The 25,824-nt window shown below is 43.1% G+C and overlaps 1 protein-coding gene across 1 annotated transcript in view; it reads left to right on the top strand.

Moving 5' to 3' along the window:
- Window positions 1–25,824, top strand: part of LOC141191545 (uncharacterized) — a 75,659-nt gene that overhangs the window by 19,144 nt on the left and 30,691 nt on the right. Inside the window, exons 2-8 of the mRNA XM_073661442.1 lie at window positions 4,789–4,934; window positions 5,064–5,243; window positions 5,326–5,449; window positions 5,533–5,630; window positions 5,829–5,907; window positions 8,997–10,109; window positions 22,734–22,742. Coding sequence (XP_073517543.1) covers window positions 4,857–4,934; window positions 5,064–5,243; window positions 5,326–5,449; window positions 5,533–5,630; window positions 5,829–5,907; window positions 8,997–10,109; window positions 22,734–22,742 — 1,681 coding nt within the window. The 5' untranslated portion in view covers window positions 4,789–4,856. The remainder of the gene's footprint in view (window positions 1–4,788; window positions 4,935–5,063; window positions 5,244–5,325; window positions 5,450–5,532; window positions 5,631–5,828; window positions 5,908–8,996; window positions 10,110–22,733; window positions 22,743–25,824) is intronic.

Raw genomic sequence — 25,824 nt, 5'->3', positions numbered from 1 at the left:
CCCCATCCTGGTATGTATGGCACCCCAATCCCCCATCCTGGTATGCAATGCATGGCATCCCCCATCCCTATCCTGGTAGGCATGGCACCCCAATCCCCATCCTGGTATGCATGGTACCCCTCCATCCTGGTATGCATGACACCCCTCCATCCTGGTATGCATTGCACCCCAATCCCTCATCCTGGTATGCATGGCACCCCAATCCCTATCCCCATCCTGGTATGCATAACACCCCTCATTCCTATCCTGGTATGCATGGCTCCCCAATCCCCATCCTGGTATGCCCTCACATGGGGAGATGAGCTGCCGGAATAGTCACTGCTCCCCACCCTGGGACTATTGACGTGACTATTCACGTCAGTGACTATTCACTCTCCTTAATAGCGCTCACAGTGTAGCCGCAGCGCGGCTCCTGCAGCTTTTCGACGATCACATGTGCCTGCTATTAAAGATCATGAATATTCTCTACTCCCTACGCCCATGGGAGTGGGGAGTAGTGAATATTCATTCTTTTTAATAGTGGGCACACGTGACCACCGAGCCGCAACAGTAGCCGTGTTGCAGCTACACTGTGAGCGCTATTAAGGAGAATGAATATTCCCTTCTCCCCACATCCATGGGCGTGGGAAGCAGCGAATATTCATTTTATTTAGCAGCGGGCACAGTGTAGTCTGCAGCAGATGGCTCCTTCCTCCTGTGCCCCGCTACGCTGCCACAGCCCCCACCAACCACAATATGTGTGTGTGTGTATATATATATACAGTACAGACCAAAAGTTTGGACACACCTTCTCATTTAAAGATTTTTCTGTATTTTCATGACTTTGAAAATTGTACATTCACACTGAAGGCATCAAAACTATGAATTAACACATGTGGAATTATGTACTTAACAAAAAAGTGTGAAACAACTGAAAATATGTCTTATATTCTAGGTTCTTCAAAGTAGCCACCTTTTGCTTTGCTGACAGCTTTGCACACTCTTGGCATTCTCTTGATGAGCTTCAAGAGGTAGTCACCGGAAATGGTTTTCACTTCACAGGTGTGCCCTGTCAGGTTTAATAAGTGGGATTTCTTGCCTTATAAATGGGGTTGGGACCATCAGTTGTGTTGTGCAGAAGTCTGGTGGATACGCAGCTGATAGTCCTACTGAATAGACTGTTAGAATTTGTATTATGGCAAGAAAAAAGCAGCTAAGTAAAGAAAAACGAGTGGCCATCATTACTTTAAGAAATTAAGCTCAGTCAGTCCGAAAAATTGGGCAAACTTTGAATGTGTCCCCAAGTGCAGTTGCAACAACCATCAAGCGCTACAAAGAAACTGGCTCACATGGGGACCGCCCCAGGAAAGGAAAACCAAGAGTCACCTTTGCTTCTGAGGATAAGCTTATCCGAGTCACCAGCCTCAGAAATCGCAGGTTAACAGCAGCTCAGCTTAGAGACCAGGTCATTGCCACACAGAGTTCTAGCAGCAGACACATCTCTACAACAACTGTTAAGAGGAGAGTTTGTGCAGCAGGCCTTCATGGTAAAATAGCTGCTAGGAAACTACTGCTAAGGACAGGCAACAAGCAGAAGAGACTTGTTTGGGCTAAAGAACACAAGGAATGGAGATTAGATGAGTGGAAATCTGTGCTTTGGTCTGATGAGTCCAAATTTGAGATCTTTGGTTCCAACCACCTTGTCTTTGTGCGACGCAGAAAAGGTGAACAGATCGACTCTACATGCCTGGTTCCCACCGTGAAGCATGGAGGAGGAGGTGTGATGGTGTGGGGGTGCTTTGCTGGTGACACTGTTGGGGATTTATTCAAAATTGAAGGCATACTGAACCAGCATGGCTACCACAGCATCTTGCAGTGGCATGCTATTCCATCCGGTTTGCGTTTAGTTGGACCATCATTTATTTTTCAACAGGACCATGACCACAAACACACCTCCAGGCTGTGTAAGGGCTATTTGACCAAGAAAGAGAGTGATGGGGTGCTACGCCAAATGACCTGGCCTTCACAGTCACTAGACCTGAACCCAATCGAGATGGTTTGGGTTGAGCTGGACCGCAGAGGGAAGGAAAAAAGGGCCAACAAGTGCTAAGCATCTCTGGGAACTCCTTTAAGATTGTTGGAAGACCATTCCCACTGACTACCTCTTGAAGCTCATCAAGAGAATGCCAAGAGTGTGCAAAGCAGTCATCAAAGCAAAAGGTGGGTACTTTGAAGAACCTAGAATATAAGACATATTTTCAGTTGTTTCACACTTCTTTGTTAAGTATATAATTCCACATGTGTTAATTCATAGTTTTGATGCCTTCTGTGTGAATGTACAATTTTCAAAGTCATGAAAGTACATAAAAATCTTTAAATGAGAAGGTGTGTCCAAACTTTTGGTCTGTACTGTGTGTATGTATATATATATATATATATATATATATATATATATATATATATATATATATATATACTGCGTCTTATAGTCCAAATGTGCTATATATATATTGGAGGAAAAAAGGTGAGTCTTACAGTCCGAAAAAAACGGTACTCTCACAAACCACAGGGGATGGTTGGGCTTACTTTTATAATGATTTGCTGGACTGTTTTAGCTTGTAACAAAAGTTAAGTACCGACCCATGTAACCGGTTCTTGACTCTGCATAATACAAAAGAAGCATCCATGAATTGTTGTGCCTGCTATCTGATCATAGAATCATAGAATCGTAGAATCGTAGAATGGTAGAGTTGGAAGGGACCTCCTGGGTCATCTGGTCCAACCCCCTGCTCAAAGCAGGATTCACTAGATCATCTCAGACAGATGTCTGTCCAGCCTCTGTTTGAAGACGTCCATTGAAGGGGAACTCACCACCTCTCGTGGCAGCCTGTTCCACTCATTAATCACCCTAACTGTCAAAAAGTTTTTTCTAATATCTAATCTGTGTCTCCTCCCATTTAGTTTCATCCCAATAGAATCATAGAATGGTAGAGTTGGAAGGGACCTCCGATGTATATCAAGTTCTTGTAAAGTAAAGTTTATTTTTGGACTTTGGTCTCCCTCATTCATCTCCATACCATCTGGTTTGGGTTATATATATATATATATAAATATATATATATATATATATATATATATATATATATGGTTATATTTATGTTTTATATTGGGATCTGTGATTTCACTCTACTCCACTTTGTATAGGATGTCTATAGGATAATAGAGTATAGTAAAGTTGTTATGGACGTGACTCAACCTATATTGTGCAGTGAGTCTGTTGTACCTATAGTGACGGATGTTTCTTGTTGCTAAAACTGTGATATTTTTTCATGTTAAACTTTTTTTTAAACTTTTTTTAAACAACTCTCATTAGTGCGATCATACAACATACAAGCCTCTGATTGCTCAGGTGATGCACTGTACTACTGTAGTGCTGTGTATCATCACTGCCTGTCACTGTAATACTAACGGCCCCATACACATGAGATAAATGTTGGCTGAACAGTTATTTGGCAGACGGCTATCTCTCCCGACTCCCCCATACACCCAAATATTCCAGCTTTCCTGTGGTCTGTATGAGAGAGTCACCTCCAGACTCCTGTAGGTGAGGATTATCTACAGGAAGAACAAACGGATTAGCTTCTGAGATTCGGGATCCCAGGTCCTTCTCTGGCCTGAGTTCATCTGTTGGGAGGTCCCCAAATACATTATATAGTCGACCAAACCCCCGAAATCAGTGCTTTCATGCAACTTTAGTCTAATGTGTCTGGGGGCGTTAAAAGTTTATTGGACGCTGCCTCTGGCCCGACCTAATAGACTTTTGTACATTGCAGGCGCAGACACCATTATTATGTATTTAAGTATTGTAGTAATTAAGTAGCTCCATACAATCGAGTACTTGGGGAAGGAAGGGCATTTAGCCCAACTCTGTCAAACCTTCTTAAATGCCATGTTTGTTTTTGTCAGCAGCAAGTGGTTAAACTGCCTGGGTTTTTGTTGCAGCTGCACCTGTGCCATCCCTGCGGTGTACATCTATGTCCTGATGTCCAAAAGAGGTTTTTTGTTTTTCTTAAATGTTTAACATATTAAAAAATAAGAAAATGTCTTTTTGCATGTTTTTTTCTTTTTACAAGAATTGTTGGTACTAATTTTGTTTTGAAACATTTTAATATCTGCTTTTTTTCTGGTGTATTTCTTGTAATATAGGAAAGCCTAAGGCCAGAAACAAACTCCATAAAACTCTGTACATGGAGACTTTGGTATCTAATAATTTCTGTCCGAGGTGTTTGTGAAAATAAAAAAGGTTTTCTAAATGCCTCAAACTTCTGTGTGTAAATGAGACATAAGATCTAATGTGATAGAAGATTACAGTCCGGGGAAGACGGGAAACATTCATATAGACGGCCGGTGGTGATGTAGTCAGTAACGGACTCTGGCTGAATATGTTTCTAGAACCGTAGTAGAAGATGAAGATGTCGTCCTCATCATGAAATATTTATTTCTCATGTCACGTGTAATGAATATCTCCTGCAGTATTACTAATGCCTATTCCAGTGTCCGTAAATGAGATGAGAATTAGCAATAAGGAAGATGAGTCTATGAGAAACATATTCAGCTGCCGAGACGAGGAAGAAACTGCTTGTTGTCTGTGGCCTAAAATATATAGGTTTTATTACTAGATGTAAAGAAGAAAACTAAATACTGTAAAATAATAAATATCCTCATATGTTTCCCCTTATTATCTCCAGTAATTGTATTATTACAGAGGATATTTATGATGTTACATCGGCTCATCTTCTTCTCATTCAGGTCTCTACAATTTCGGATCCTCTCAGATCTTTTATAGAAGAGAATTTTCCTGATTTTACCCATCAAAGATGGATATGGACAGACACAAGATGGCGGAGAGGATATTACACCTCACCCTAGAGATCCTCTTCCGGCTTACTGGAGAGGTGAGAGATTCTGATGACGTCACATTACATCATTCTTATCTATGGGAATAACAGATGGACAGAACTGGAAAGGTGAGGACTCTGGAAATGTCTGTAGTGAGATTTATTAATGTGTCTCTCCATAACCAGGATTACACAGTAGTGAAGAAGACCTCTAGTGAGGGCTGTCAGGCCCCTGTGTCTGAGGGATGGGAAAGACCCCTGAGCTCAATCACAGGGCCTCCACCTCACCCCCTGATACATGAGGACATCAATGACCAGAAGATCCTAGAACTTACCTACAAGATGATTGAGCTGCTGACTGGAGAGGTGACACTGCTAGGAATGCTGGGATATTATACAGTAACGCTATGAAGGGATCGGGGGATGATGGTATCATTGTATGTGTCAGGTTCCTATAAGATGTCAGGATGTCGCTGTCTATTTCTCCATGGAGGAGTGGGAGTATTTAGAAGGACACAAAGATTTGTACAAGGACGTCATGATGGAGGTTCCCCAGCCCCTCACATCATCAGGTAATAGACAGGACTAAATACACACGGCCTATAATTATCTGTATGTAAAGAATGAATTCAGTCCCTGTATGTGTTTCCTCCAGATCTATCCAGTAAGAGGACAACAACAGAGAGATGTCCCCGTCCTCTTCTTCCACAGGACTGTAAACAAGAAGATCCCAATGTTCCTCAGGATCATCAGGTAGATGGAGAGAAGGTGTCATGAGATCTCCCCTATGATGTGTAGACGGCTGTGAAGGTCTTGTGCTCAGTCTTGTTTTATCCACCAGTATTATATGTTTTATACTTGTGTAATGAGAACGGTGGAGATGGCAGGATTAGAGCTGATCATAGATGTAACTTCTCCATCTGTCTGTGACTTTTACAATATTTCTTTCAGGGTGAAGATCTGACCCATATTGATACTACAGAGACATATGTGAGGGGTGATGAGGAGATTCCTACATATTTCTGCCCAGGTGAGTAGTAACCATTAAATGCAGAGAAGTCACAGATTCTTCTCAGACACCGGCTGTAGCTGCTTTATTGGTGGTGTAGTCCGGCTGTATCACAATCGTGTGATCAGCAATTTGCAGCTGGAGCATAACATTCGCCACCATCTGAAAATGTTCAAATGACTTTGTGAATTGGGAAAGCCCTTTTCTGTAGAACTTACAACCTGGAGGATCTACCTACCCCTGGGATTAGGAGACGCTGACTGTTACCTGCCCAGATCTGTAAACTATAAAGCCAAATGACCGCGTACGTAGAATGTGCTGACAAGTTAGAAAATCACTTAAAGAAAAATATTATGATGGGCCTGTGAGAGAAAGCGGAGGGTAATGATGCAACAACAGCAGAGTTTCCTTTTGTCTAAACTATAAAATTTATTTTAAATCTAACTTCAAACAGGATTGTGATAAACTATACAGAAAACATTACACCTGTGCCATGATATATCTCTAAGCTGTGCATGGCTGATGGCTGTAATATACATTTATTCACGCCTGCAGAAGATGTGTTGGCTCGAGCCCTGGTTTCATGGATTCACTTTATTTCATAAATTCCATTATGTTTTCGATCCTAAGGAATTCAGATTACTGCACAATCTCTCCTGAAATGGGGGCACTAATACTTTCTCTACTCTTCTGCTCAGGAGTCATAGTAGCTCCAATGGTCCATCATAAATGAGTGCAACTCCAGTTTAGTGTTGGAGGTCTCTCCCCAAATATACATTGTTGTTGGGGATCTAACATAGAATAAAAAAATTTCTTTTTTTTTTACAGGTTGTGGTGGGATCGGCCGGCCTCACTTATGTGAGACTCTAATACCCTGGTAGTCTTTGAAAAACGTTCTCCATTGCTTTTTCCAAATGTCCGAGATCTAAATTTAAGACGCCTCAGCTCTGCACTATTATAAAAAGTTCTCTTTGAATGTGTAATATTTCTTCTTAAAACTCATCTGACAGAAAATATTGTCCCTTACAATAGTTTAGATTGCCAAGACCCACCGAGCCCCATACTCTAATTACCCCAGAGAGGTTTCACCACTAATTACTCACTACTTACTGACGAAGACTACGGAGTTTGATCATTTCAGTAGATGTTATTGTCTATAGTCACAGTTTTTGACTATAGTAGTTAGTGTCCAAAATACTCTGATTTAACCCCTTCCCGCAGCCAGTTTTGCGTTTTATTCAGGTAGCATTTTTCTAATCTAACGTGTCACTTTATGTGGTGATAACTTTGAGATTCTTCACAAAGCATAATAGGAAACAAATGGACCTTCCAAATTATTTTCCAACTTCTCTTGAATCCAACAATCCCCTATATACGGTTATACACTACTATCTGGGCACATGGCAGGTTAAGAAGGGAAGGAGCGCCATTTAGCTATTTGAATGCAGATCTTGCTGGGATAGTTTTCGGACACAATGTATTGGGGTCACTGTTCATGGTCACCTGGCAGCTCAAAAGATGGCTACCGCAAACAGGCTTGGCGCTATCTACTTCATTTTCCAGATCCCATGGATTGCTTGGCTCATCACTTATTTAACCCCTCTACATGGATCTGGACTTACACAGAGACCCCTAGGCTTGGGCCACAGTGTTACCTGCTGTTCTGTGGTGAGAGATGGCAAGAAGAATAGTCAGGTAGTTGGGTCAGAACCATGGAGGTCAGAGAAAATACAAAATCAGAAGACACAAAAGTAGTCAGTAAACGGGCCGAGGTCACAACAAACACACAAGCCGGTAGCTGAGCACAGAGGACTGAACCAGAGGAGAACAAGGCTGTATCTGGCAGCTTCCAGCTTTAGTAGGATGCGGTGCTTTCCAAATGGCTGAAGTAGGGAGCAGATTACTCCAGCTGGACAGCACACACACCCATACTGCCAGACTGGATGGTACTACTGGTCCCAGGCACCCTAATCTTAGTGGCTGGACTAAGTCTGCGCCTCCCAGAGCTTCTGGTTCCGACGTCTCTTCCATCACCAGCGCCACCTGCAGGATGAGTGTGCGGTAAAAATTTCTCTACTGGTGACAGAAGCAGATGTCACAGGAGCAGATCCCAGAGGAGATGGGACACACCGTTTGCAGAAGCCCTAATATGACAAAATGTCAGAAAACCCGGGCACTAAAAATCCCCATAAAGTGAATTTATTTTGGAAATTATAACCCTCAGTGAATTAATCTATAAAAGTTTTGATTATTTTGACTCCACAGGCACTTTCTGAAAATTAGCACTCAGTGGATGTTGGAGAGTAAAAATTGCACATTGGCCATTTTTTTACCAAACACATAGTGCCCAGATTGTGCTCCAGGAGACCCACACCGTAAATTAAGTGAGTTCTTCTCACTATAGTAATGCCAAATACATGGAGGCTAAATGTGGTTTGGGCGCACTGCAAGGCTCAGAAGTGAGGGGGAGATTTGACTTCGAAAGAGCGGATTTTTCTGGATTGGTTTATGGAAGCCATGTTGATTCTAAAGAACCTTTGAGAATTTAATAATGTGGAAACCTCTGTTTCACTTGAGTGGGGGCTTGATTTTTGTGAGATGAGTAGAAGTTTTCATTGGTATCATTTTTGCCTACATAACATTGTTTGATGGCTTCTTATTCCATATTTGGGAGGCAGAATGAACAAACAGTTGGACACCACGCTCCACTGGTTCATCCTATGATGTTTTCTATTAGACTGTGAACTGTCATTCTGTCAGTAACTTCCCATTTCTACAGACATTTTAAGTACAATTAACACAAGAATCCCATAGAAAAATAAATAAAGATTGCATACCACTTCTAAATCAATCTAAACAAACACATACCTGGCCTACATGCTAGTCCAGGAAAATGAAGAAATATATGCTCAAGTTTAAATATTCCTCTATTTTTTTCGATTTGTGTCTAATAAAATAGATTTTTAAACTTGAGCATATATCTCTTCATTTCCCTGGATTAGCATGTAGCCAGGGATGTGTTTGTTTAGACATTTTAAGTAGAAATGTTAAAAAATATAAATTTCAAGGATATTTTATTCAAAATTAATAATTGTTTTTTTTCTTGGCAGATGACTGTACCAGAAGATCAGAGGGACAGGAGATTTTTAAATTGGATGATCTTGAGCTCCCACAGGATACAATTGAAGTGAATACCATTACTCCAGATATACCATCATTCCTTCACAGCAAAGATCTATCATCTAATTCTATGAAACAGGTCCTATCTTCTTATTCATTACCGACTACTAAGGAAAGTCAAAATATAATAAGCATTACAATACAAACTGCTCCTAATGCAAAGAAATCATTTTCACATTCAGAAAATGGAAACAGTTTTACCCTCAAAGAGCATATTCTTAAACATCAAAAAATACACACAATGGATAATAGATTTTTTTATTCCAAATGTGGAAAATGTTTTAACCAGAAATCAGTTTTTGTTAATCGGCAGAGAATCCACGCAGTGGAGAATTCATTTTCATGTACAGAATGTGGGAAATGTTGTAACCAGAAATCAGATCTTGTTCGTCACCAGAGAACTCACACAGGGGAGAAACCTTTTTCATGTTCAGAATGTGGGAAATGTTTTAACCAGAAAGTGCATCTTGATAGACACCAGATAACTCACACAGGAGAGAAGCCCTTTTCCTGTTCAGAATGTGGGAAATGTTTTAACCAGAAATCAGATCTTGTTAGTCACCAAAGAACTCACACAGGAGAGAAGCCTTTTTCATGCTCAGAATGTGGGAAATGTTTTAATCGTAAAATGATTCTTGATTGCCACAAGAGAACCCACACAGGGGAGAAGCCTTTTTCTTGTTCAGAATGTGGGAAATGTTTTAACCAAAAATCAGTTTTGATTAGGCACCAGAGAACCCACACAGGGGAGAAGCCTTTTTCATGTCCAGAATGTGGGAAATGTTTTAACCTTAAATCAGCTTTGGTTAAACACCAGAGAAGTCACACAGGGGAGAAGCCTTTTTTATGTTCAGAATGTGGGAAATGTTTTAACGATAAATCAGCTTTGGTTAAGCACCAGAGAACTCACACAGGGGAGAAGCCTTTTTCATGTCCAGAATGTGGGAAATGTTTTAACCTTAAATCAGCTTTGGTTAAACACCAGAGAACTCACACAGGGGAGAAGCCTTTTTCATGTTCAGAATGTGGGAAATGTTTTAATCGTAAAATGATTCTTGATAGTCACAAGAGAACCCACACAGTGGAGAACCTTTTTTCGTGATCTTTTTTTTTTAATCCAATACACTTTTGAGATTTTTTTCACTAGTTTTTTTTGGATAAAACAAGAAATCAGTACATACAATAATGAAATAAAATAACATATCATAGGGATGACATACATGCATCTCTCCTATATATCCTCTCAGCTTGCCCATTACCATCTGATAACTTGCAGTGACTATATCTTACAATTAACATTCCACATTCTTGAAATCTCTTATATAACCATAATATTGTAATAAACATTATAATCCTATACACATATAGGTTTGCTATATTACCCATACCACATGTTAAGGAATTCCAATACACATTTCAATGAAACATTAGACCTCGCCAGTCCCCCCCCCCCATCCCATCAGTTAAATTGTCTCTCCAACAATAACCCCCTTAATGGCATTCCAGGTGTATCCAACCATAAGCTCCATATTTTCTCATATGTATTCATTGAGTTTTGTTTTTTATATACCCCTTTTTCTAATCTGATAATATTTATCCTATTTTTGAGTTCACTCATTTCTGGAGGTGAGGGGTTAATCCATTTGGATGCAATATGTTTCCTAGCTTGAAATAAAATATGTGAAATCCCTATTGAAATTGGGTTAAATTCCATATAATCTTCTAATATACCTAATAGGCATTTTTTGTGTCTGGTTGAATATCTATTTTATACACCCTCTTTATAATAGACAGAACTCCTTTCCAGTATTCACCTAACTCCCGGCATTCCCATAGCGTATGTAATAGGCCCGCAGCATCCATGTTACATCCTGGACATTCAGCAGCAGTCCGGTATCCTATGTTACATAGGAATCTAGGCGTCTTATATTTCCTGTGTATTAATATGTTCTGGGAGAATCTCTGAGCCTCATGTAAAGATAATTGGGGTACCAGTTCTAATACCTCTCTCCATTGATCCTCAGAAATTGGACCTTTATCTCCATCCATTTTTGTCTAGCTGGAGAAGGAAATTTTGTTAAATAATTATCAAGAAGGACTCAATAAAATATCAGAAATACGACCCTTAGTATTTCCCTTCTCTAATACCAGCTTAACAAAAGTATTATTTTCTACCCAAAAGGGCGTCCATCTTGATTGTGCATTAAATGAATGCTGAGACTGTAGAGATGTATAGAATTGTTTATTTGTCAACCCAAATCCCCCCTTTAATTGATCAAAGGACTTAAGTTTCCCTTCAGATAACGTTTTATATCGTATATATTCCTTTATCCACCCAACTCCAAAATCCCTCTAATTTACAGAACTCAGCATATTTATTATTAAACCATATAGGTGTATATTCATTGCAGTCTCCTATTTCCATTATATCTTTACCCCTATCCCAGACCTTGTAGAGTAGAGCAAGTGTAGGGTATAGTGATTTCTTGTGTGCGAGGTCATTCAGTTCCACTATATGAATAGGAATATTCCACGGTGTCCTGAGGTAATTAACTCCTTAATACTATTTGGGTTTGCAGCGCTTTGCCACCCACCCAAATGTGACAATTGTGCTACAATATAATATATTCGTGCATTAGGAATCGCCAATCCACCAGATTCCTTGTCACTTTTATTCACATTTTATCCTAGACGATTTCTTTTTCCATATAAGAGAATGAAACTTGCTATGAATTTTCTGAAAATGGGAATTATGGATCCAAATAGGGGCATTATGCAGAATGTATAAGAGTTGGGGCATCAATATCATTTTTAATAAGTTCCCTCGTCCTACAGCTGATAATGGTAATCTCCACCACACATCGATTTTCTTTTTATACTTTTCCAGAAGAAGATATAGAATCAGTACAATGTAATCCGGAGATCTTATTGTTATACTTATACCAAGGTATTAGAATTTCTCAACCCTTTGTATTCGTGTATGTTCTAATATGCTGGAATCAGGGATATCATCACATGGTAGAATAACCGACTTATCCCAATTAATGGACAGTCCTGACCATTCTCCAAACTATCCAATAATGTTCAGAATAGGATCAGTAGACTTCTGGATATCACCTACAGTAGAAACCAGAAGTTTCCATACACTATATAAAAAGACACATCTGCAGGTTTTTCTCAATATCTGACATGAAATCAGAATAAACCTTTCCGGTTTTAGGTCAATTAGGATTACCATAATTTATAATATTTGCCAAATGCCAGAATAATGAGAGAGAGAGAATGTTTTATGGCATTTTTATTACTTACTGCAAAGTCAAAAGTTTCCATACATTTCATTAGTATTTGGTAACATTGCCCTTAGGCTGCGTGCCCAATATGCGTTTTTCAAGCATTTTTGCAGCGGAATTTCCACAGCGAAAACGCTTACAAAATGCTTGGTAATACGTGCCCCATGGTCCCCATTATCATTGCGGAAAAATACACACCATATCCATTAATTTTGCGGACAGGCAGCGTAATTGCCGCCATTGACTTGCATTGAATCGCTTACTACTCGCATCACTACATGTGCACATGCGGATCTTAAGCAATTCAATGTGCGGATGGTACCCGGGTCTGGAGAAGATGAGACTCTCCTCCTAACCCAGGTACCATAGTACCTGTTAAAAAAAAGAATTTAAAATAAAAAATAAATATTATGTTTACCTTCCGATGGCCCCCGGTCTCCTGTACAATGCGTCCGGTCAGTTGTACGGCTCGCAATGGTGTAAAAGGACCTGCGGTGATGTCATTTAGTCATGTGACAGGTCACGCGACCGCTGACGTCAGCGGTCGTGTGACCTGTCACATGACTAAATGATGTCACCGCAGGTCCTTTTACACCATTGCGAACTGTACAAGATACCGGACGCATCGGAGGAAAGACCGGGGGCCATCGGAAGGTAAGTATAATGTTTGTTTTTTATTTTTTACCATTTTTATTCTTTTTTTTAACTATTAACTTGGTCACACTATATAAATCCATACCGGTTGCATGGATTTATATAGTGTGACCAAGTTGTCAAGCACTTTCCAAGTGATGCTAAAATCTCTTGGAAAAGCGCTTGATAACCCGCATGCAGAAATGCATACAAAAACTCTTGACAAACGCTTCTACCTGACAGGAAAAATGCATGTAAAATTCACATGCATTTTTCCTGCCAGGGAGATGCGGAAAAAATTTGCAGCATTTCTGCATTGTGGGCACTTAGCCTTAAACTGAATGACTTGGGTCAAACGTTTGGGATATCCTTCCACAAGCTTCTCACAATAGTTGGTCGGAATTTGGGCCCATTCCTCCTGACAAAACTGGTGTAAGTGATCCAGGTTTATAGGTCACCTTGCTCATACCTGCTTTTTCAGCTTTGCTCATAAATCTTCAATAGGATTGAGATCAGGGCTTTGTGATGGCCACTCCAAAACATTGACTTTGCTATCCTTAAGCCACTTTGTTACCATTTTGGCAGTATGCTTTCGGTCATTGTCCATTTGGAAGACCCATTTCCGCCCAAGCTTTAACTTCCTGGCTGATGTTTCAGATGTTGCTTCAGTATTGCTACATAATGTTCTTTTCTCATGATGCCATCTATTTTATGAAGTGCACCAGTCCCTCCTGCAGCAAAACAAACCAACAACATGATGCTGACACCCTCGTGTTTCACAGTTGGGATGGTGTTCTTAGGCATCCAAGCTTCTTCCTTTTTCTTCCAAACGCAACAATGGTCATTATGTCCAAAAAGTTCAATTTTAGTTTCATCAGACCACGGGACATGTCTCCAAAAATTAAGGTCTGTGTTCCTGTGTGCATTTGCAAACATTAATCTGCCTTTTTTATGTTTCTTTTGGAGTAATGGCGTCTTCCTGGCAGAGTGGCCTTTCAGCCCATGTTGATACAGTACTCGTTTCATGGTGGATATTGACACAATCTTACCAGCTTCCGCTGTAAAGGACATATCGATATCCATGCTATAATTACTTTTATAGTTACTTCATTTTTGCTGCTTGCTAAAATCATGTTATTATTCTTTGCATAGCATACATTCTTTCCTTCTTTCCTCTTGTTTCACATGCAATTATGATCCTGATGAATAATCTCTGTAATAATGTAAAACAATCTATTTGCCAGGGCCTTTGCAATAATTTTAGTGTCTACCGATAGAAGAAAAAAGGGACGATATGACAGCAGGTCTTTCCCTGGTTTCAAAAGGATCACTACAATTGCCTCATTCGTAGATTTTGGTATGTGACCCTATTCTAATGCTTCATTAAAAGTATCTCATAGTTTAGGGATTAGGAGATCCTTATATTTTTTTAAAAACTCATGACAGTCCATCAGAGCCGGGTGCCTTATCATTAGCAAGGGACTGTAATGCATCCTCAAGATCAGACATTGTCAGTGGATTTCCTGGGAGCTACTTTCCTCTTTAAACTTAGGTAATTTTTTATCCTCAAGAAACAATCCAAGTTCATCCTCATTTCCTCTAAATCTTGATTCATAAATATTAGAATAGTAAGTATGAAAGGCATTTAGCACATTATTGTTTCCTGTTGTGGTGTCTCTATTTTCCGTGACCTAAGATGGACCCTCCTGTGATTTATCTACGGTATAAAGAAGATGCTCCACACTTTCCCCCTGTTAAAAATATTTTTCTTTGTAAAGAACTGCTTGTTTTCTGCCTTAGAGATAAGATGATCATGAAATAATCTCTGAGCTGCCTCTTACTCCCGGCCATTACCAGCTGATGGGTTTAGGGTGTATTGCACCTCAGCCTGTTGCTCCCCATTTTGGAAATCTTGTGTGAATTATTTAGTTTTAGCTTTGTATCTAATAATATCTCTTATAAGTGTTCCTCTACCATAGGCCTTCATGGCCTCCCATAGTTTTATTATTATTATTTTTTTAAAACATTTTATTGTTTTTATTGTAAAGATAATTCAAAACACATCCAAACATAAACACAAGAAAAAATCAATCCAAATGGGTCTTGCTGTTGATTCTTGAGCTTTCAGCCATATGTTGTGACATGGATCAATCCTTCCTTTCTAATTTGTTCTTATTCTCATCCTCCTTCCTTTCCCTGATCTACATGCTATTCATTATTAATCTTTGTCTAACCATTTCACACCTTTATGCAAGTTGGTTTCTCATTATGTGTTCTAATATCTATTACTTTTCCCAATAGATTCTTATGTATCAAACAATATTTGCAGAATCATCTGTTGGGTCTTGTAGTTTTCCTAGGGACCCTCTCAATGTTTCAGTGTGACACCAGAGTTAACAAACGGCGTTACAATATGTGTGATTTCTTCTTGATTACAGTGTTTTCCAATAAAACTTTTCCATTTAACAAAGTATTTGCTCGTGAGTTTATTTTTTCTGCGTCTATTCTTTCTAGATATAATAGATTTAATTGTGAGATAAAATCCTGTAAAGTCGGGATTGAAGGTTCCAACCAACAACCTAGTAACATACGCTTTGCCAATAGAACCAAAACATATAATAATAATGGGGGATCTTAAACAAACAAGAGGGAGTTGTGTTTTAAAGTTCCACATTTCTTTAATGCAATCTAGAATAGCCCCCCAGATTCATAATTCTGGATACAGCAAAAGTCCATGTAACAAGACCATAGAAAGAGTTTTACATTTAGGACAATAAGTAATTCTATCAGGTTTAAGGGGCGTTTTGGGGAGATCAAAGGCGGATCTTGCTTTATGAATGATCTTAAATTGGGTTTCCCTCCACATTTCATAAGTTATTGCTTTACAGGTTTTTCCCCAACCTTCTCTTATCTTAACACCAATGTCTTGATCATTAAATTGTTCCTCCCAGCGGTGTTCGAATCGAACTGTTCGCCAATCTCAAATTCGAGCTGTTTTGGGCGGTGTTCGAGCCGTTCGACGAACCCGAACGATTTGAAAAAAATCCGGCTGTTCGAGGTTATGTTCGATAACTGTTCGTGCACCAAAATCGTAACTGGATTTTTTCACAGTAATACTGTTAATCAATGTTAATACGCAGTTTGAGTGTACAGCGGGGCGGGGGGAGGGGCAGGGGATGGATCTCTGCAGAAATAATGAAGATCTCCATTTTTTTTTCTCTTTCCCGCATTTACAGTGGGGAGGTGCAGTCTGTCAGCCTATCAGCAGCGCACACACGGAGCAAAGTGCTTTTTTTCACACAAACAAGGGCATGTGTCATTGGCTGTGTATGTCACATGTCCTTGCCCTATAAGACCCAGCCATTTTCCCCGTCGCCACCATTTTCTCACTGCTGCAGCTGAGTGTTAGACGGCACTGCTGCTGCTGTTAGCGCTATATTGTGTAACTGAATTGCAAGCAAATTTTCTCTTAAATAGACAGAAAGGTGTAGGGAGTAGGGACTAGTTTGTAATTGCAGCCCTTTTGAGGGCTAGGTTACAGCAGTTCCTAGCACTTTTAGCAGGCAGGTCTGTGCTCTTAAATCGACAGATAGGTTGGGAGTAAGGACTAGTTGTAATTGCAGCCCTTTTGAGGGCTAGGTTACATCAGTTCCTATCACTTTTTACCAGGCAGGTCTGTTTTAGTGCTGTGCAAGTGTTTTTCACAGCATTTGGCTAAATCTAGCTAAGCAAATCCTTTTAAGCCTCTTGCAGTGTGTGTTAGTCAGTGGAGTAGCCTATCTGTGTTGCAAGCTACACCACCTGTGTATGTAATACAAATTTTTTACTGCACCTAGCCAAGTAAAACCTTTTGGGCCTGTAGCAGTGTGTGGTACTCATTGTATTAGGCCATCTATACCAAGCTCCACCAGCTTTGAAATTAATAATAATTTTTAGCTGCATCTTGCCTGTAAAATAATTTTGGGCATATTAGCAGTGTGTGGTACTCATTCTATTAGGCCATCTATGCTAAGCTCCACCAGCTTTCAAATTACTAATAATTTTTAGCTGCATCTTGCCTGGAAAATAATTTTGGGCATAGTAGCAGTGTGTGGTACTCATTGTATTAGGCCATCTATACCATGCTCCACCAGTTTTGAAATTAATAATAATTTTAAGCTGCATCTTGCCTGGAAAATAATTTTGGGCATAGTAGCAGTGTGTGGTACTCATTGTATTAGGCCATCTATACCAAGCTCCACCAGCTTTGAAATTAATAATATTTTTTAACTGCATCTTGCTTGTAAAATAATTTTGGGCATAGTAGCAGTGTGTGGTACTCATGCTATTAGGCCATCTATACTAAGCCCCACCAGTTCCAAATTACTAATAATTTTTAGCTGCATCTTGCCTGGAAAATAATTTTGGGCATAGTAGTAGTGTGTGGTACTCATTGTATTAGGCCATCTATACCAAGCTCCACCAGCTTTGAAATTACTAATAATTTTTAGCTGCATCTAGCCCGGAAAATAATTTTTCTTCCCAATAGTGGTAGCAATAGAAATATGGGGCGCACGCCTGGCTAACAAAAATATATGCTTCATAACAAAAAACACCAGCCTAGCGCACTGCATTAATAAGATGGCATCATCGTCTCTCCCAGTGCTAGGCCTAGTACGCCGGCTAGCATTCCTGTGCCTAAAACACAATGTATGGGTCCGTGCTAGTCACGATGCTGAGGGGTCTAAAGCTGCTGCTAACGCTTTATCACAATTCAATTGGCAGATTTTCACAGAGCTTATCCCCAACGCCCACCCATCGGGCAACAGTTGCCCACCCTCCCTATGGGATCTAGTGGCGAATAGTTGATGCCATTAATCAGAGCGTCAGTTGCCCCGTCGACGTGGCAAGCATACGGTAAGGCATGGGAAGAGTGGACACGACTAGTGGCAGGCAGACGGGTTGACCAATGTGAACAAGCCAGATTACAAGTCACCATAGAATTTCTCCACCAGCTAATGATGAGGGGCATATCAGGGGCGTCAGCGCAGTGGTGTCTGACCGGAGTAGCATTTCAATTCCAACTACTGAATTGGGGAGATGTGACAAAGAGATTCATCATCAGACAATCCATAAAAGGGTGGAAAAGGGGTCAGCCAAGTCGAGTGTAGACGTCCCGTTCCGTGTCTCTAAAACTGATTTCTCACATCATATCCCTAACACCATTAACATGACACTCACAATTTGAAGCAACACTACTGTCTACTGCATTTGCGATCGCCTTCTTCGGGGCGCTATGCATAAGCGAATTAGTCCCTCAATCCAAAATTACCACCAGTGCAGGCTTATTACACCAGGACGTAGTCATAGCCAATAATGCAATACTTCTACGCATACGCCAATCGAAAACAGTTCCAGCGGGCAGGGGCACTTGGGTACTTCTACAACCCACAAACGGTACACTGAGTTGGGTAACAATAGTAAAAACATATATAACCATCAGATCACAAAGTAATTTCTTCCTATCACACATTGATGGAATGCCATTATCAAGATACCAGTTCCAAGCTATATTTAATAAATGTATAACATCGGCAGGGAACCACCCCAAAGATTATGGGACACACTCATTCCGCATAGGCGCGGCCACGGAAGCAGCAAGAGCAGGACTGTCAGAAACGGAAGTTCAGAGGATAGGGAGATGGCGATCCACGTGTTTGGCGAGATACATAAGATCGGACTTGTTATCCTAACGTGGTTTGTCTCTTTTACAGGTGATGCTAAGCCAACAGTGTGGGTGATAGGCCACTCGTATATATATTTGGCAGAAAAAGGGCGAAAGTCCGCCCAGGCGGGAGGAAATTAGTTTCTTAACACATATTTCAACTGGAGAGGTATTGGAGGCCTGCTATGGCCACGGGTACTAATGGAGGTAATCAAGGTAGGGAAAGAGGCAAGAGGTCCGGTCATCTTAGTTATACAGGCCAGGGGAAATGACCTAGGTCATCACAAGAGCGCATAACTAATGGCAATAATGAAACTAGACACTGAGCGCTTCACAGAATTTTTCACAAAACTAACTATAGTATGGTCAGAGATTGTGCAGATAGCGGTATGGCAAGGTGCGCGAGACATCACGGCCATCGAACGGACAAGGCGGGTAATAAATATTGGGATGGCAAAATTTAGAAGAGACAGAGGCTGTGTAGTGATACAACACCGACAACTGGAAGGAGATAAAGCAGGCCTCATACGGCCCGACGGTGTTCACTTAATGGATATTGGACTGGACATATTCCTGTCAGGACTCCAGGACGGAGTGGAACAAGCGTTAAGAGTGATGGATGGGGGTCAGAGTCCTGCATACGAGTACGCAGGATCCTCCGTGGCCTGGAAATAGAAAGAACATGTTGGAGAGTTACACTAGTTGGCCAACTTGCCGGTGTGGAGACCCAGGGCATGCTGCAACAAGCTGAATTATTTTAGAAATAAAATACCTTTATAATGGAATGAGTATAAAGAGTTAATAAAGCTGTGAACGATCCTCACCCATCCAGTTGTAAGAGTTACATTATTGTATTGTCAAGGAAAGGGGGGCGGAGCGTCTGGGTTTGGTTGGGGGTCTTCACAGTCTGCCTAGGCTAGATGCATTTAAAAATTCTTATTAGATACACAGGCAGTGCAGCTAGCTTCGCAGCTGGGCTACTAGGCCCAAAGTATTGCCTAGGCTAGATGCAGTTAAAAATTCTACGCTGACTAGCAGACACTGAAGCTTTGGAGCAGACCTCTGAGTAAACAGGTCTTCAGACTCAACCATCTGTGTTACCCCAAGCCATAGTGTATGTAGTTTCTTACAGTTAAAAGGGGGGGGGGTGACCCAACCCACCTGGAATTGACGATGCCAACGTCACGTAAAACACAGCAAGGGGACTCCAAAAGGAGTCTCCATTTTTTCCAAAAATTGTGGCACAGACACCACTTAAGTGGCATCAATTGCCCCAGAATTGCTTAAAACGGTTGGTGAGGTGATTTTACCAAATCCTCAAGCTTTTACTCTCCCCAGGATGACACAGGGGTAGAAAAGTCCTTGCGGATCCATGATTTGTTCATCTTTATGAACGTGAGTCTGTCTACATTCTCAGTGGACAGCTGCGTGCGCTTATCTGTCAGCACACCACCAGCAGCGCTGAACACACGTTCAGAGAGAACGCTGGCTGCGGGGCACGACAAGATCTCCAAGGTGTGAGTGGTGAGCTCTGGCCATTTTTCCAGATTGGAAGCCCAAAATGAGCAAGGGTCCAGTGACACAGTCATGGCTTCGATGTTCACTTGGAGATACTCCTTTTCCATCGTCTCTAGGCGTTGACTATGTGTCAGACTTCTTGTCTCCTGTGGCCTTGCAAAGGATGGGCTAAAAAAGTGGTGAAATGATTGCACAAAATTGCTGTTACCGGCAGATACTGTGTTTCTGTTACGGTTTGAGTGCTGAAGACTCGACAGTCCCACGGTTGGCAAGTTAGAACTGTGAGATTCACTGCGTGCACCACTGGTGTTTTGTGGAAAAGCAGATGTAAGATTCTGTAACAGCCTCTGCTGATACTCCTGCATGCGTGAATCCCTTTCTATGGCAGGAATTATTTCTGCAAATTTACTTTTGTACCGGGGATCTAAGAGTGTGACAACCCAGTAGTCAGGATTATTTTGAATTCTGACAATCCGAGGGTCATGTTGCAGGTAGTGCAGCAAGAAGGCACTCATGTGTCTTGCGCATCCAGGACCACTAAGTCCCTGTTGTGTTGGTGGCGAGGTAAGAATCATGCTTCCTTCCTCTGCCCTCTCCCCTCAACCTCGCACAACAGAAATGTGATCAAGGTCTCCCTCATCTGATGAGTCTTCCATGCCCATCGCCAGTTCGTCCTCCACTTCTTCCTTGGCTCCTGCACCTTCCTCAACAGTTTGGCTGCTAACATGCACCCTGGTTAATCCCTCTCCCCCACCCTCCCATGCCTGCCGCCTTGGTGCTGCCGACCGTCTGAACTTTGCAGATGTTAGCCCTTCTGCATACAACTCCTCCTCCTCTACTTCCTTCACCTCCTCTTGTCCCACCACCTGACTCCGAATTCTGTTTAACATGTGCTCCAGCATGTAAATCACCGGAATAGTCATGCAGATAATGGCTTCGTCAGCATTAAACATCTTCATCGCCATTTCAAAACTGTGCAGAAGGGTGCATAGGTCTCTGATCTGAGACCACTCCTCCAGTGTGATTTGCCCCACCTCTGGATCTCGTTGGCCCAGGCTATACATCACAACGTATTGCACCAGGGCTTGTTGGTGCTGCCACAGTCGCTGCAACATGTGCAGAGTTGAATTCCACCGTGTCAGCACATCGCATTTCAGCCGGTGAAGTGGCAGGCCCAACGACTTCTGTAGAGATGTAAGTCGCTGAGCTGCGGGATGTGAACGGCGGAAGTGATCACACAGCGACTGTGCCCTCTGCAGAAGGCCATCTAGTCCGGGATAGTGGGCTAAAAATTGCTGGACAACCAGGTTCAACACGTGAGCCATACAAGGCACATGTGTGACATTGCCCCGGTGAAGGGCCGCACCCAGGTTTGCAGCATTGTCGCACACGGCCTTCCCTGGTTGCAGGTCCAGTGGAGACAACCATTCATGAAACTGGTTCTCCAGAGCTGACCACAACTCCTCAGCTGTGTAACTCACATTTCCCAGACATTTCAAAGTAAAAACCGCCTGATGACGTTGAGCCCTGCGGCCAGCATAGTAAGGAGGTGTGCAGGATTCCTTCTGCGCAGTTAGAAGGCGGATGGCATTACCAGACAGGCTTTGGGTGTAGGTGGAGGACCGAGAGGAGGTTGAGGAGGCAGAAGCAGTGGAGGAACTTTGAGATAAAGAGGATTGACGCACAACTTGTGGGGACAGCAGCCCCTTGTCCTGGTGTCACCATAGTTACCCAGTGCCCAGTCAGCGACATGTAACGCCCCTGTCCATGCCTATTCGTCCAAGTGTCTGTGGTGAGATGTACCCTGTCACACACAGAGTTTCTCAAAGAAGCAGTGATGTTGTGTGCGACATGCTGGTGGAGCGCAGGCACACCTTTCTTTGAGAAGTAGTGCCGATTGGGCATCTGGTACTGGGGCACTGCGACAGACATAAGGTCTCGAAAATCCTCTGTGTCCACCAGACGGAACGGCAGCATTTGTGTAGCCAAGAGCTTACAGATGGTGAAATTCAACCTCTTAGCTTTCTCATGGCTAGGAGGAAATGGTCCTTTACTTGTCCACATCTGAGGGACCGAGGGCTGGCTGTTGTGCTTAGACGGGGTTGAGTAGGGTGTCCCCGGCAAACTGCCGGTCTGTGAGGAAGATGCAGGCGGAAAAGTTAGGTTGCCTTGGTCCAAAGGTGGTGCTCTCGATGTCGGAGAGCGCTCAACACCAGCTGGTGTTTCAATTCCAAATGAAATGATGACCTGCCAATCACACTGGCGCTGTTGCGGGTAAAGAGATGGCAGGTCTGCATCCAAAAACATGTGTGACTGCTGTCCCCCCAGTCACAGAGGATGAAGAGGCCGCGGATGCACAAGATGGGGCAGACGGCGGTTGGCCCGGCCGGCTAGGCCACATTGTAGCACAGTGAGCTTCCCACTGCAACTTATGCTTCATATCCATGTGACGGTTCATGCATGAAGTACTCAAACTATGGATTTTTTGGCCTCTACTTAGCTTTTGGTGACAAATGTTACAGATAACACGAGTTGGGTCATCCTTATCGATCTGAAAAAATGCCCAGGCTATGCAAGGCTTAGAGCCCATGTGACCTGAAGAGCCACCACGACTTGTGGTCAGAGGCACAGTTGTGTTTGAGGATGCAGTTGTTGACGTGCTTCCAGTACTACGTCTCTGTCCAGGAAGGCGCAACCTAACCTCGTCACCACTAGCATCCTCCTCCACCTCCTCTGCTGACCTCATTGACTGGCTGACTGTGGGTTGACAGTAAGTGGAATCTCCAACCTCGTCATCATCACTCTGTGTGTTCTCACACCCGTCATCCTCAGAGGCAACCTCTTCCTGCCCTGACCGAAAACACAAGTTGTCACTCCAATCAGGTATTTGAGTCTCATCATTGTCTTCATCATTGTCTCCACCAACAGGAGTTACAGTTTGGGAACAAGGGTCTACATTATGCTCAGAACCTTCTTCATCTGGGCCTGGACCTGACTCATAAAGATTCTGGGCATCAATGCAGATCTATTCCTCGTCTGGATTCACAGAAGCTCTGGAGCAGACCTCTGATTCCCAGGCTATAGTATGAGTAAACCGCTCTGCAGACTCAACCATCTGTGCTACCCCATACTCAGATGGGCAGCTGGAGACTTGGGAGCTGTGAGGAAGCAAGTGCGATTGGGGTGACACCTCTGAGGACTGGAGTATTTGTGATGTTGAAGTTGAGGTGGAGGAGAGCCCACTTAAAGGAGCACTTGATATCCGTTGAAGCACCTGCTGTTTTTGTGCCTCATCTGGAATTTGTAGCGATGGGCGTGGCCGTAAGAAAGGGATCTTATCACATTGTCCGCTAAAAGAAGTAGACATTTTAGTTTGGCTGGAAGATGGTCTTTCTTCTGCAGATGTTACTGTTGCTTTAAATCCTACCCCACGGACACAACCTTTTTTTTCCTTCCCAACACGCCTGTTCCCCTTTCCACCAGCAGCAGGCCTTTTGCCACTCATTTTGGTGGTTAACTAATTGACGACTCTGTAGTTGTTTGCACAAAAAACGATGGATGGAAGCCGAGCAGAGCTGAGTGGCCAAACTGTGGTACTAGCCCAAAAGGATTGGCTGGGTTAGAAGCAGTAAAACTATTTTATTACATACACAGGTGGTGGAGCTTGGTATAGATGGCCTAATAGAATGAGTACCACACACTGCTACAGGCTCAAAATTATTTTCCGGGCTAGATGCAGCTAAAAATTATTATTAATTTCAAAGCAGGTGTAGCTTGGTATAGATGGCCTAATACAATGAGTACCACACACTGCTACTATGCACAAAATTATTTTCCGGGCTAGATGCAGCTAAAAATTATTATTAATTTCAAAGCTGGTGGAGCTTGGTATAGATGGCCTAATACAATGAGTACCACACACTGCTACTATGCCCAAAATTATTTTCCAGGCTAGATGCAGCCTAATACAATGAGCCTAATACAATGAGTACCACACACTGCTACTTTGCCCAAAATTGTGTGTACGAGGCGTGCGGAGCAGCTCGTGTACGAGACGTACGGAGCGGAGCAGCGCGTGTGCGAGGCGTACGGAGCGGAGCCGCGCTTGTGCTAGGCGTACGGAGCGGAGCCGCGCGTGTACGAGGTGTACAGAGCGGAGCCGCGCGTGTACGAGGTGTACGGAGCGGAGCCGTGTGTGTACAAGTAGAATAGAAAGAGGGATGGATGTTGAGGCAAATTTTAGCCATGCCATTTACCATTTCTTTCTCCCCTGCCAGGAGGAGTTGTTGTGTCACCCTGGCCTGGATGCCACAAGTGTAATTAAAGCTGTGTCTGAGAGCAAGGGGGAGGTTCTCTAGTCAGGGGAACATTAGCATGCAATGCCTCCTGTCTCAGGCCAGTAGGGAGAGCAGGCTGCCCCTATAAAAGCTGGTACTGGGGGCAGGGTTAGAGAGAACTGGATGGCCTGTCTCAGCACTGAGACGTGTCCCAGAGTGGAACAGGGACAGAAAGTTGATTGCACCTAAGAGGAAGTGTGGCAGTAGGAGAGCCACCAGCCAGAGACAAGAGGCGAAGCAGGCCTGTCTTGGCAAATCAGAGACTGACTTTACCAGACTTTGGTGTCTGAGGCTGGAAGGATTCCACATCCCCCAGCAGAGAACCAGTCCGCAAGGGACTGTATATTCCTTGGCCTAAGAAGCCTGGAGGCCCTGCCACAACCGAAGGGACCAGTAAAGCCATACAAGGCTGGGAGCAGAAAGGAACCCACGTCGCAGGCCATACAGGCGAGAATACATGGAAAGCTCGGAAACGTGGGCTGTTACCCTATCAGGAGGAGATAGCCAGAAGGAGCGAAGAAAGCACGGTAGGCCTACACCCTCACCCTGACCAGGGCCAATTTCCCCGTTGCTCTCAGACATCCAGGTCCCCTCCTAGCTGGGACTGTTTGTGGGTCAGTTTACCTGTTCTAGTAAAGACCCTGGACTGCAACCTGTTGTCTGTGTGCTCCTTGCTCCTCCAGCACTACCAGCACTGGGACTCTCACTACCATCACTCCCACCATCCACTATACTGCCCTGGGGCCGCACTCTTCCCGTGGGGAGTCACACTACCCTAGCTGCACACCTCATCAGCCCCAGCGGTCTGCATGCAGCGGCGGTTCCTAATAACCGCAATCCACGAGTGGCGTAGTCGGACATAAACATCAGCACATAACGGACTACCACAGGCCTGACCACCCTGAGCCACGGAACCGGGTTGCCACTACTACTCCCATCGTTCCCCCTATTGCCCGGATCCGAGTGCCCCACGGCCCAGGGGGTGAGTCAGCTTGGGTGTAGTCGGCAGGATTTCGTGCCCGCAACCACGGGGCACTGCGTGCCTGAAAAAGACTTTTGTAACTTACCTGTGGCGAAGTTTCCCGCCGTCCGGAGTCGTTTCCCGCCATCCGGAGCCGATTCCCGCCATCGGACGCCATCTTGGACCGTTTCCCGCCGTCTTCTGCCGTCTTCCCGCCATCCACGGCTGCTTACCGCCATCGGACGCCATCTTCAGGACGCTGCGCGGGAAGAAGAGGGGCGTGGACGTCAAAACCGCACCGAGGCTGCGCAAGGT

This window comes from Phyllobates terribilis, unplaced genomic scaffold (assembly GCF_046119375.1).
Source record: "Phyllobates terribilis strain yellow unplaced genomic scaffold, ASM4611937v1 Scaffold_47__1_contigs__length_9908305, whole genome shotgun sequence".
In the NCBI taxonomy this organism is placed as follows: Eukaryota; Metazoa; Chordata; class Amphibia; order Anura; family Dendrobatidae; genus Phyllobates; species Phyllobates terribilis.
The sequence above is the reverse complement of the archived record's forward strand: the minus strand, read 5'-3'. Positions and strand labels throughout refer to the sequence as shown.